This window comes from Oreochromis aureus, linkage group 11 (genome assembly GCF_013358895.1).
Source record: "Oreochromis aureus strain Israel breed Guangdong linkage group 11, ZZ_aureus, whole genome shotgun sequence".
Taxonomy (NCBI): Eukaryota; Metazoa; Chordata; class Actinopteri; order Cichliformes; family Cichlidae; genus Oreochromis; species Oreochromis aureus.
In genome coordinates, this window is record NC_052952.1 from 23,032,580 (window position 1) to 23,046,482 (window position 13,903).

The 13,903-nt window shown below is 40.9% G+C and overlaps 1 protein-coding gene across 1 annotated transcript; it reads right to left on the reverse strand.

Annotated features, from left to right (window-relative positions):
* Window positions 1–10,660: 10,660 nt before the first annotated feature.
* LOC116323799 (zinc finger protein 92-like) lies at window positions 10,661–11,935 on the reverse strand. Its single transcript, XM_031744256.2, has 2 exons — window positions 11,685–11,935; window positions 10,661–11,573 (listed from the first exon to the last, which is right to left on the reverse strand). The coding sequence occupies exons 1-2, from the start codon at window positions 11,854–11,856 to the stop codon at window positions 10,888–10,890; spliced, it is 858 nt and encodes a 285-aa protein (XP_031600116.1). The 5' UTR covers window positions 11,857–11,935; the 3' UTR covers window positions 10,661–10,887.
* Between the last annotated feature and the right edge of the window lie 1,968 nt (window positions 11,936–13,903).

A 13,903-nucleotide genomic window follows, 5' to 3' on the forward strand; every position in this document is an offset into this window, starting at 1 on the left:
TAACCATACTTAGCTTGGTTAGCAAGCTATGTTCATAAAGTGAATGGGTGCTAAGAAACAGTTAGCTAAAATGCTAGAATTTCACTCACCAAAACTGACCCGCTCAGGTGATCTGCATCACACAACAAGCCATAATGTCAGTAAGATAATCCAATAAAGATGCTCCAAAAGTCTCCAACAGTTCACACATTCTGAAAAAGTCCAGTTTATTGACTAAAACTCATGCATGAGGTCTAACAGGCTCAGATGGGAACACCTGTCAATCAAAACGGCCACGCCCCTGGATCCAGGTGAATGAGTTATGAAAAATTTTCCCCGCTCATAGATTTTTTTAAGAAAAGGGAAAATGGAAGTTTATTCTCACCACTAAAAATAAAAAAATTCTTCGAGCTACCTGACTGAAAAATCTAAACTAAAATGTAAAGTTTTCTCAAAACTTGACATAATAACTCAACATTTCTAGTTATTTTCTTAATTTTTAGTTCTTTTCTCAGATGTTTGAGCTAATAAGTAGAAATTAAGAGATACCTAACTAGAAAATTTGGACTTATGGATAGCAATTTATGTATTTATTTATTTTTGCCTTCAAGTGGTGGAAGCTTCCATAGAGAAACTACCCATGAACACAAAACCTTTTTGTACCAGGCTGTAACGATGCTTTTTAATGCTATAAAGTTGGACATTTTAACAAAGGAGTCTGTAGGGATCGATTCCCATCTGTAGCCAGCCAAAAGTTGCCCCAAAAATAGTTTTTGTTTTTGCTACTTTCATCTCAGAAGTAGGAAAAATTCCCAGGAGTTTGCCTCAGGTGACTGTCATGTTTTCCAGCCTCAGCAGATGGACTAAGAAACCAGTACCTTAACTGCTTAAAAAAATCCAGTTAACCTGGAGAACTTTCAGGTCACCATTTGTTAAACCGTCTTTATTAGATTAGTGTTTCAACCATTCATTTGCTACCTTACCTTGCAGTTACACTCTACTCCATGTAACTGCCATTCATTTCATTATGTTTAATGACCAGTTTCACCTATTTATCCATTTTGTTTGGCTATCAGTTTAATAATTTTAGCTCTCTATATCATCTCACATCTTGCTGTAATTGCATAATTACAGCAATACATGACATGATACTAATTTGCTTTAATTTTTGTTCACAGTAAATTACTGTATAAACCTATTAGAGTAGCTTACTGTTGGTAATTACAGTATAACACTGGTCAAATGGCAGAAATCGGTTACAGTGAACACTACGTATGTACACCAGGATTATTTCCCAACATTTCTGCTTCTACTTTCAAAATTTGAACTAAAACAAGGCCACAGATCAACACACTTAACACACCACACAAAAATAACAGGGCCAGATTTAATACTCAAAGAAGTTATGCATGCTCTACGTGCTACAATCATTCATGTGCCCTTGGAAGCTCTTTCCATGTATTTAAGTGGATGGGCACAGTGCCAGGGTTACTGCATATAAGTTATTTCAGATTTATTCAAAATAAAGTTGATAATAATAAAAAACACATGTTGCAGCAGCAATAGTATGTTTTTAAAATATAAGCTCTACACCAGTATTCAAGAATCTGAGAAGGTGCGAGACTTGGAACAGACGAATAGCCAAATATGATGCACTAATGTTCAAATGGTGCCACAGACTATGCGAAGTTTCAGTGTCATATGTTTGGGTTTGAACACGCAGTGACTAATTTGGTTTAGTTCCTGTTCCAAATTTCCCTCCAGCAAAAATATCTTCTTCTCCACGTGCTCCGTTTTCATTCAGCTGTTTTGCCTAAGAGAGAGTTTTATAACACGCTTTGCTTCTCCCTCTAAAATATCTGCACCGCAGTCATCTTTCTTGTCCCTTTGGAGCTGTCGTGTTTTTGCCTGATGCTATCACATGATTACACCTGCTAACTCTCCCTTTCATTGTCCACTTTTACTGTTTCAGTCTCGTACCGTGGCTCCTCTGTTAGTCGTACCTTTCATAGCCCTGAAGCCTCAACACTCTCATAGTGATGCTGAAATCTACTGGGAGAGACACTCACCCTGGTCAATGAAACTTCTACTTGAACAAATCCCCCAACATCTCATTCATCTATTGGAGTGTCGTCCCAGCCTGCGGCAGTGACAGGCAAACTGCAAAGTGGCACAATTGCTGGCGGAGAACTGAGTCTGTGGCTTTTTCACCTTCTCTCACCCAGACAATCAATCTCCCCTGACCTCTTGCTCACTCCAGCCCGGAGAAGATGATCCCAGTGGATGATCTTGAGGCGTTGCTGAGCATCTTTAAGCAGTTGTAGACAACAGGCGGGTGATCAGAGTGAGAATTGGACCAGAGAGGCCTCTGCCTCCTTCCACTGCACATCGGTTTGACAACATCTTCACCATTTCAGCATCGAAACAGAAATATGATTTTCTTTAGTAAAAGCTAAACTAGCATTTTACGAAGAGGGTTGATAAAAGTTATTGCTTTAATGATGCTAGCCACATATTTTGCCTCTTGGAGTTGTACTCGGGTAAGGCTCTTCTGTGTTTTCAGTTTGCATAGTCTCTCCATGTTGTGCAAGATTTCTCTGAGAGCTTAGGTTTCTCCTGCAATCAAAATATGCATGAAAAGTTAACCCTTTATTGACCGTGGGCCCACCGGCGGGCCCATTTTACAGGTAAATTTGAAGAGCCGGTCAATAAAGGGTGTTAATAGCTGGATATGGGACACACTTCCAAAAGAGATTTGCAATCCAGTTCGATTAAAAACGTATCTACATCAGACACAGGGAACTACAGCTGGACAAGCAATGATGTTATCAGATTCTGATCCAGTGTAGAAGATTTTCATTAGATTTCCCTGAACCCTGGTAAGGGGAAACACCCTTTGATAGCTGGGTCAACAGTGCAGATGCTTCTTCAGAATGTGAATCATGCACTGCAAATGCTTCCACAGTATAACAACCATCCTCCGTGCCACCTCGCTCTCTGACGTCGACATGTGCACTGACACGAATGATGGCAAACCTACGAGCTAGCTTAGGCAACCAGTCCAAGCTGAAAAACACCCTCTCAGCTTGTCATTCGATTTAAGCTGCAGAATTTCCCTGCATCACTGCCCGCTGTTTCAACCATTCCACCACCCCGACATCCACCCGTGTCCTTCAAAGGGATGTTTAGCTCATCGCTCCAACATTTCTATGTGTATCATATTTGCAGGGAGTGATGAGCCAGACCCCAAACACAGACTGTAATTGGCTGGTGTTATAAGTCATTTCAAATGTGAGATGTCTGACTGAAATGTAGGATTGGGTGCGGCTGCACGCAAAGGATGTGGAGAGAAACAGCAAAAAGAAAAAGAAAAAAGGAAGGGGCACCGATTTCTCATTTGAAAAAGCAGCATGATTACTTGAAACTCAGATTGTATTTCATTGAACATTTACACATGCTGCACTATGTTATCTCCAAGCCAGCAATGCAGACACATATGAAACTTGCAAGCATGTGCACATATGGTCTGCAATGATAATTATCTTTACCTTCCTGCAACATTTATTACACCTATTATTTTACTACTAGCCATAACTGAACACAGACCATAACAAGAAGGCAGGGGTGACTACATATATCTGGGTGCCATCACCTCCATGCGAGTCTTTTAAAGTCAGGTTTATGGTGAAAATCTGTAGATATTTTTACTATAAAACAAATCAAATCAGAATGACGAAGGTGACTGGACAAATGAGAGAGTTTTAGAATGCCAATTCGAATAGAAATGGAAGCAGTGGTGCGTTGGTGAGTCAAAGGCGCAGAAAGGGATAAAAAAAACCTCAGTCACTGTGAGGATCAGCATGTGGTAGTGCGTGTGTTGGAGCAAATGCAGTGCTGGGTTTGAACATGATGTGAAGGGCACATTGTTATTAAAGACGGAGTAGTCTGATTTGAAATATTTATGAAATTCAACACATTTTAAAAGCACGGGTTTACCAAATGCATTTGTAGATGAATAAGATGCCAGCACAGAGCAAGAAGTGGACAGAAAGCTTTTGATGGTGATAAATTATTTCACAGTGGGTCCAAATGAGCACACGTTCGTTCATGTTTGTAGGTTTCAGGAGAGGCTGAAGGATTGCTTAGGTCACGCTCAAAAAACAAAAAGGAATGCAGGAAAAACATCTGAAGAAAGAAAGCAATGGTGTTCAGCAGAGATCTCTCAAGTGAAATTATAAAACAAAGCACACATAAAAGCCATCTTTTCTTTTGTCAAATGGTGGTTGGATAGTTTTCGGATGAATATGTATGATTTTTCTTTTTCATTCACACATACAAAATAAAAATAAAGTAAGGTTTTGCACATCAGGATGCAATAAAACAAATAATCTAATCGTTAGCAGGCCTTAAAATGAGAAAAATACAACAGTGACATATTACACTGTCTTTATTTATTTAACAAAAACATGAAATCCAAAAGTTTTATGTCTAAAATCTAAGTAAACCCTTACTGTTTATATAGGAATTAAGAAGGTAAGTAGCTGCTAGGTGCTTGATTAACCGATGGCATGGATCAGATAGCATGTTGAATGTTAAAGTTCATGAATTAGGAGACTGAACACGTATGGGTTGTTTGGAAGGGTTACTTGGAGAAAACCTCTATTCTTAAACAATGTCCTTTGGGACAGATGAGACCAAAGTGGAGATGTTTGACCATAATGCACAGGAAAATCAAACGCAGCCTCATACCAGCTGTGAATCACAGTGGTGGAGTGGGGATTTGGGTTTGTTTCGCAGCCACAGGAACTGGGTACCTTGCAGTCGTTGAGTCGACCATGAGCTCCTCTGTATACCAAAATGTTCTTGAGTCAAATATATATGTGTTCGATGGCTAAAGCTTAGCTGAAATTGGGTCGGGCAACAGGATGATGATCCCATGCAAAAGCAGCAAATGTACAACAGAATGACTGAAAAAGAAAAGAATCGAGGTGACTGAAAAGCTGTGATGGGACCTTACGAGAGCTGTGAATAAACAAATGAACCCACAGTGAAATGAAGACACACTGTAAACTAGACTTGTAGTCAAGACCGCCTAAACCAAGACCAAGACAATACCAAGACCAGAGGGTATCAAGACCAAGACAAGACCAAGACAGACCGAGTCAAGACCAAGACAAAGTCGAGACGAGACCGAGACAAAAAAGTCTTTAAACTGCAGCCAAATGCTGCTTCATTTACGGGTGTCAGGCATATTTATGTGTTTTTGCAATGCACTCGCACAGCCCTCCTCACTGCTGTCTACTGTCTCACTCACTTACTGAGAGGACAGACGCACGCTCCACTTGACTGTCGCGTCTCTCACCCTCTCTGTTTTTCACATAATGATATTATCCTATATCCTCGCATGTGATTGGCCACAATATGGAGGGATTGGAGCATAGCTGAGCCACTGTGTGAGAGCTGAGCACCGAAAGGAAATTAAGTGAGGAGCCGGCTCTCGCTCAATGGGAGTCGACTCTTCTGATTCACTACAAAGCACTCACTAAGCACGGCTCTTAGAGCTGATGCTTTTGCTCATGACGCATTATCGAACGTTACGTTGTGTCATGGATACTGTTGACTCCAAATCTCCCGACCACTATGTCGATCTGAGACAGCAAGACCGAGACCAAGACAAGACCAAGACCACGTAAAAGTGGTCTCGAGACCAAGACCGGTCTTGAGACATCCAACACTACTGTAAACGAAGAGTGAGCCAAATTTCCCCATAGCAACGTGAGAGACTAATAAATTCATTAATAAAGCTTTAACTTCAGGTTATTGCTGCTAAAGGTGATTATTATTTTAAATTACATCTTAACACATAAAATTTTAAAATTGAAAGTGGGAGTACTTTCTTTTTCATGACTGTACCTGAAACATTTAATATGAGCACAGAGTTTCAGGTAAGTACTCTCTGAGAGGTTCTACCAAACACCAGAGGTGTGATGTCACAAAACAAGGTCATCTGCGCTATTGAGACATTTTTGTATTCACACTTCATGAATATTGTCCTATAGCATCTTTCCCTACATCCAAGTCCTTGACTTTATAAAAAATAATTTGTAGTAGAAACTCCAGAACGCAATCCATCTCTGTTATAATCTGGATGTTCAGCTTTGAAGTAGTTATTGTGTCATTATTTTAATTGTCTCCTCGGCACAGTTGTTGTAAGTGGTTTACTGAAAGGAGCACCTGCGTGTGCATGAGAGCTCTCAGCGGGTCTCTCTCCAATAAGTGAGTGTACGGTAAAATAATGTTGTTCGACATTATTATGAGACATGAAGTGTGCCTGCTGAGCTTTTTCCACAGTTACAATCTGGAAGCATTTTTAAATCAACCTAAATCTGAACTTAGAAACGCAGCATTTAGATTAATTTACTGACTTATTAAATCTGTCTATATACTGAAGTCTGTCAGCCAAGTTCCCAGACTTGAATGGAGCCTAGTCCAGAACTAATCCAGTGAAGAACTCCAGTGGAAAGACTGACTTAATTCATATCTGGGAAACTGAGGCTGGAACTTCTAAACTGGTCTAGAATTGAAGTTTCTTTTTATTTCACCTTAAGCATATTTGCAGTGCACATTTGGTTTACTGTAAAACCAACTAAACAAACCAGGAGCTCTCAGAAAGCGCAACTCCCCTCGAAGGACAAGCACTATACTAAAACTTTGATGTTTCAATATGTTTTTATTTCAGCTTGCTGACATCAGCCTGTTATGACATCACTGTGACATTGTAGGGCGTCATATTGAAAAAAACAAAGCGTGTAAAATGTTTTTTCAAAGTTAACTTTGACTTTAAGTGCCAGCAATGAAGTTTAAGGTTGATTATTTAGCCAACCTAGGTACTCATGTCCACTAAGGCCTTGTATATTATTGTGAAGTTTGAAGACAATCCATAAAAAATCGGGGGTAATATAATTTTTTTTTACTGATTTTCACATTTGATATGACGTTGACCCAATTTCCACTCAAGTTAAATCAGTTCAAACTGTTATTGGTACCTACAATCACACAAAATTTTAAAAGATATAGTTGAAAACTGTGGACACTATGACTGCTAACAAACAGACAAACGGACAAACAAACTAACAAAACTGATTACATGCAAAACTCCCAAAGTAACTTGGTGGAAATGTCTGATTTAAAGATTAAAATCTGAGGGCTATATCTCGGTTAAAGTAAGCCCCTGACAGTAATTTACTTATAGCAGAGCTTTTATTCCAAGGCAACTGCAGTAAGTTAAAAGTAGGAAGACAAATCAAGTCATATTAAGAAACCAATCCTGACCTCAAACTGCTTACGATTAACACAACTACCAAACCAAACTTGGCACATTCCTCCAGCAACTTGACCATAAAAGGGGTCCAAAAAGGCCTGGTGTGGCTTTGCACTTGGTGGGTCCAAACCAGGTCTGGATGAGAGGCAAGAAATAAAAATAAACTAAATATAAACACATCTTCAAACACAGCTCGCTTGCAAGCACTGCATGTTTCATGTTTAGAGGTCACAGGGCAGTCACTGCTGCACACCTGAACTTAGCTTTATTACTTACACTGTGAAATGAGCTGATTAACACATATATCTGCTTCATATAACACAAAATACTCGACCCTGCTGCTGCTGCATGTGTACGCTGACAAACAGGCCAAGATGCTGTTTTGATGCATGCTCAATCATCCAGGACGTAGCATTTTCAGTGCAAGAAACGACTGAAGAAGTGACAAAATGTATCTCCCACTGAAAACGCCACGTCCAGATGAACAGAACTTTTCAGGAGGCCAAAATGCTGCGTCACAGCTGCTCGCAATAACAAGTCCCAATGTCACCCCTGAGTATAGATAATGGCCACATGATGCCAAAAAATGGAGTGAGGAGTTGGTGAAAAACGTCTTTGTGTTTCCTGGTGAATCAAAGCATTATTTCAAACTATTTTTTTAAAGATCAAACTTAGCAAAACGTTCTGTGGTCTCCTAAATGTTACACCCCTTTCCAGACCCTGAAATACTAATTAAAGTTGAACACCCTGTGCGCTTTTTTTCAGCATTTATTGAACCTCCTGACTTAAAAAAGATATATAGATAACATATAAATGAATTTGTTACATATTTGTTACATCTGGCCTTTTATTTCTTTTTCTTTTGCAATTTATTGCCTAAAAATGTGGTGAGCAATTTATTCATGTTTTTCAATGTATCAAATATGATACACTATGAGTTAAGGAGTTAAAGGTATCCTCTCTTTGGCATCACACAGATCAATCAGGCTTAAATCAGTCTGATGCTTGAGCTTCTGGCTCACAGGAACTACTTGTATACATGCCCCCACCAAAGAGGTGACAGTGTTCAGTGTCCCTATAACCAGTTTTGGTGACGGGGGATCAGACTGCCCCTCCTGTACGTGGTGGGCGTATGAGGGGCTGGGTGCATGTAACTCTTTCTGGTTACAGGGTGGGACCAAGGCAACTCTACCCTGGGGAGGATAAACAGATCCCTTGTTCTTCCCTTCATAGGGGTTTTCTGGATAGCTCTTGTCTGACCCCCAGAAGCGGTTTTGCTTGGGAGACCCTTCCAGGGGTAAATTGCCCCTCACAATATATCTCCTGGCATCACACAGGCGCACAGACCCCTTCATCATGACAAGGTGGAGGGATTTCTGGATCCTAGTTATGCATCTGACCAGGATGCCTACTGGGTGCCTCCCAGGTGAGGTTTTTAAGGCTTGACCTACTGGGAGGAGACCTTGTGGAAACCCCAGAATACATCGGAAAGATGTAGCAGGCTCAGCAGGCTTGGGAAGCTTTGTTGTCTCCTTGGAAGAATTAATTGAGTTGGCTGCCCCCACTATTCAGATCCAGACCTAAGTAAGTGGTGATGGATGGATGGATGGATGGATGGATGGATGGATGGATGGATGGATGGATGGATGGATGGATGGATGGATGGACGACAATAATTCGGTATGTGCCAAATGTGCCTTTAAACCAAAGCAGTAAAGTCAAAGTGAGCCATCATCTCTTTTTAAAACCGGGTAGGAGCTCAGAGTTGTATAACTTTGAGCATGAAGTGCAAAATACAGTCAAGAACTACAAACTTTTAGTCAGCAGGAGAAAACGTATCATTTTACAGTCAGAGGCATATCTGCCAAATCTGTCCATGAGTTTGGAGATTATTACACACACCATCAGCCAGGACAGTGTGCTACCAACCCACCTCCCAGCAGCCAAGTTTTAATTAGTTCATACCACTTCTCATTTTAGTCTCTCACCAGGAGCCAAGTACACGAAGTACAAATGACACAAAGTTGTCCTCCAGACAGAAGGCGGGTGTAAATGTACAAGTCACAGTACTGTCATGACTTACTGGGACTGTCTTCAGCTTAACTAGCATCACATGTATGACAGGAAAAAGGCCTAATTCAGTTATTTGTGAGGCATAAATCACGCATCCATGAAGAATAAATAATGCGACCTTAATACCGCTTTCAGTAGAATTTAATCTGATTCTTTTTAGCAGATAGTTTCATATATGCAGTCAAGTGAAGAGTAAAGTGTGCTATTAATGTTTTCATAGGAATTAAAGGGGTATGCAAAAGCCAGGTGCTGCTAATCAAAAGCAGTTTTAGACCAGTTTGCTAGTCTGGAGTATTCAGTTGTGTGTTAAGACAATGCCATAGTCGTCCCAGGACTAGACACTTCAAATTCACCCCAAGTTGCACTGTGCAATATTCAGAGAAACTACAACTATGTTGATGTTACAGTGAACGATGGCTAACACGTCTGGAGTAGCAAGATTTACTGCTGTGGAAACGTTGAATCCCAAAGTGATGATGGAGATGAGTGGGGTTAACTTGTTTTTGCATCAAAATGATTCAAACATATAAATGAAATACATTAAATCACATAAAATATCTGTTATTGATGATAAACACAAAGAGAAACATTAAAGAAACCATAAACATCCGTGTTTAAACCATAATGGGCTCATAGATAATCCCTCTCGGTCCCTAAAATAGCTCAGTGAATACATGAATTCAATATTGTATAATTATGGCTCATTCTTTACAACAAATACTTTGGGTATTCGTAGTTTAAAAATCAGAAGAGTTCTCTCACCACTGCTTCTTACGCATGCATTTATGCTGCAGAGGCCTATATTATGTGGTGACTAGACTACCTTCATATTTTAATATGTGAGTGCACCAGCTCACAGAAAATAAATCCACACGGAGTATATTGGACAGGAGACGATATGAACCCTGCCAAATACTTAGATTGATGGGAAACTATGAAGGAAAAGCTCCACCTAGTGGAGTGCAGTGTAACTTTTTTTTTTCCCCTTCCTTCTTCTTCTTCTTCTTCTTCTATTCCTGCAGCAAAAAGACACATATCCCATTAAGCACCCATTCAGTTAAAAGGGAGAATATGTCAGGATTTTTCCCATATAGAAAACAGGTTTTTGGCATTTCCCCTTTAGGAGTTTCAGAAGAACTGTGGTGAAAATATTTTAAGCATTTTAAAGTAAAAATTATTTTAGTAAAGGACTAATTGTCCCCCAAAGTCCTGTTTTGAGCCAGACCTTCATGCAAACTGACCATGGAAAGCAGAGAACAGAAGACATAAAAACAAAACAGGTTTTTAATCAATATTTTATTCTGAAAGGATCAATCTAAGGTTATAAGCAGTTTATAAAAGTTTATTTTCACATCATCTACTGCTGCTACAGTTTATGCACACAGGCTTAATGAGATCCATGCACATTTGCCAACATAATCCACAACTAACATTTCACACTTTACATTCCCTGTTCGAGCTCATCGTGTGTTTTTCTTTAAAGGTAAATACTACGTGATTATAATTTTACACATTCATGGATCCTGAACCACATTCTCCCTCTTGTGCACACTTCTAACGTGTCTGCCGAGAGACTCCATCCATTTGAAGGATTTGCCACAGCAGTTACACACAAAGTGTTTCCCCTCGGTGTGGATCGTCTGATGTCTGTTCAGAGCGCTAGTCGTGATGAAGGTCTTGCTGCATATTTCACACCTGTACGGCCTCTCTCCCGTGTGAGTCCTGATGTGAGCTGCCAGGTGGGAGCAGTTACTGAAGCGTTTTTCACAGACGGAGCAGCTGTAGGGTTTGTCTTTGCCCTCCTCGTTGCCGTGGAGGTGGTGGTGATGGTGGTAATGGTGGAAATGTAAGGCTTGGTCCTGCAGACTGGCTTTCAGACTGGAAGGAGAGGAGATGAAGTCTTTGATGTCGGACTCGAGGGCTTCGAGCTGGTCAGCATCGTGACCCATCCAGAAGTCCCTGTGGCTCTTTTGCTGCTCCTCCTTTTTTACCTCTGAGGTCTCTGGATGCTCCTCATCCATCTGCCCCATGCTGCTGCCTCCATCCTCCTCCTCCTCCTCGCACTGCTCAGGCTCGGCCTCAGGCTCAGAAGCATCCACTGCAGGGTCTGACTGAAGAGGAGGAGGAGGAGGAGAAGGACGGTGGTGGTGATAGGTTTGCTGCAGCAGCTGGGCTGCAAGACATTTGTCTGATGGAGGCTCTGAGTAAAGGACAAAAGACACCGGAGTTATTCATTTTTAACTCAAAATACAGAAATCATAAGGAAAAGCTGCACGGGTTTGGCTATAAAGCGGATTTAATTCAAACCTACCTGACTTGAGAAGCTTCAGCTCCAATCTGAGACGGCTGATTTCCAGATCTTTTGAACGACAGAGCTCCTCTTTGTATTCGGCTATTGTCTTTTCAACCGCTCCAAATATCTCCTCCGCGGCCACCATCAGCCTCTCGCTCAGAAAAGCTTTCAGTGAATGCATTCTGGACATTCAGACGGCAGGCTGCCAGCTCTCGGTGGCTCCTGAACACGTATTTGTGCGGGTCCGTGAACGTCACGCTTGGATTGTAAACACGGACATGAAACTAGTGAGGTGAGAAATGTGCAACATGAGAGAACAGCGCCACCTGCAGGCGTGGAGGACAAGAATTAACGTTACGCCTTGATGATAAAATAAAAAATATCATTTACTATGATTTCTGTTCTATTTAAATATTGTAAACAGTGCTGTTAAAAAGAATTTTCCTCTTTTTTGAATATTTGTGACACTTAAATGTTTAATATGTCCTTCTTCAGAACACCAGTGTGCTTGAACTTCAGTACAGAAAAGAAAGCCTGATATTCTCCTCATCGATTTTCTGGTAGAGAGCAGAAATTATGGTTCCCTCAATTACAACAAGTCATCCAGGTCCCGAAGCAGCAAAGCAGCCCCACTAAAACCATCATGTTTGAGTATCGGTGTGATGTTCTTTTTATGAAATGCTGTGTTAGTTTTATGCCAGATGTAACAGGACTCAAACCTTTTACAAATCTCAGCTTTTGTCTCATCAGTCCACATAATAGTTTCACAAAAGTCTTGGAGATCATCAGGATGTTTTTTTGGCAAATGTGAGTCTTTGTGATCTTTTTGGTCAGCGCTCTCCCATGGGCGCCATTTTTGCCCAGTCTCTTTCTTGTTGTTAAATCATGAACTCTGATCCTCTGACTGAGGCAAGTGAGGCCTGCAGTTCTTTAGGTGTTCTGGGTTCTTTTGTGACCTCCTGGAATTACTCCTCCTGGAGTAATTTTGACAGATTGATCACTCCTGGGAAGCTTCACTGCTGTTCCAGGTTTTCTTAATTTGAAGATAAGTCTTATAAAAGGTTTTTATAACCCTTTACAGACTGACAGATATCAGTGAGTTTGTTTCTCAGCTGTTATATCAGGGTATGATGTGTAGCTTTTTAGATTTATGTATTTTTAGCCTACTTCATTTATTCAGGCAAGTTCTATTTAAAATATTGTATATTATCCTGTATGTTTTTTTTTCTTGGCTGTTTATTCTTGTCTGCTGACAAAACACACACACACACTCTCGCACACACACATTCACTTCATCATCCCAGCTTCAAAGCCCTTCCTGTGCAGGCCTGGCCCCGATATTGCTCACAGCAGGATATCAGCTGTGAGCCTGTTCAGTACTGTTGATTTCTCCTGTTCATTCCAGCAACCTTTTCAACTCACTTTTCGAAGTTTTCAGTTAAGAAATAACAATCATTGCCTCCATATAAGGACCCATATGTCAACAAATCCCTGAACTCATTGCCCTAACTCTGGGAAAAGCTTGTGAGGGAAGAAGTGTAAAGAGCTTGGGTACATATATGTCAACAAAACAGCAACCACAACAAAGAGAGGGGGCAGGAGGGAAAGGAGTTCCAGGATTAAAGGAGAAATTGTGGGAAATATAGTTATAATAAGGGCAGCACGGTGGCACGGTGGTTAGCACTGTTGCCTCACAGCAAGAATGTCCTGACTTCAATTGCACCATCAGGCCAGGGTCTTTCTGTGTGTTCTCCCCGTGTCTGTGTGGGTTCTCTCCGGGTACTCCAGCTTCCTCCCACAGTCCAAAGACATGCAGTTAGTGGGGTTAGGTTAACTGGATACTCTAAATTGCCCATAGGTGTGAATAGTCTGTATGTTAGCCCTGCAACAGACCAGTGACCTGTCCAGGATGTACCCTCCCTCTCGCCCTATGACATCATCAATAAAAATCAGTGGCCTGGTTCCACTGGCAGCCATGCATGCCGCATTTCCTTTCGGTATGCTTGATGACCTATTGCTTTGCTTGATGACCTATTGCTTTGCTTTATCCGTACTTTTTTCTTCACATCATTCTGCCAAAAGCTGGTTTCATCTATGCATTTTCAGGCTTGTGCAGGCTCTTTTAAAGTCCAATCTGACCTTCTTGTTCTTGAGTGTAACAAGTGTTTTTCACCTTCTTGTAAACCCTCTGCATTTCCATTCATGAGGGCAACTCTTGATTGTTGATAATCACACAT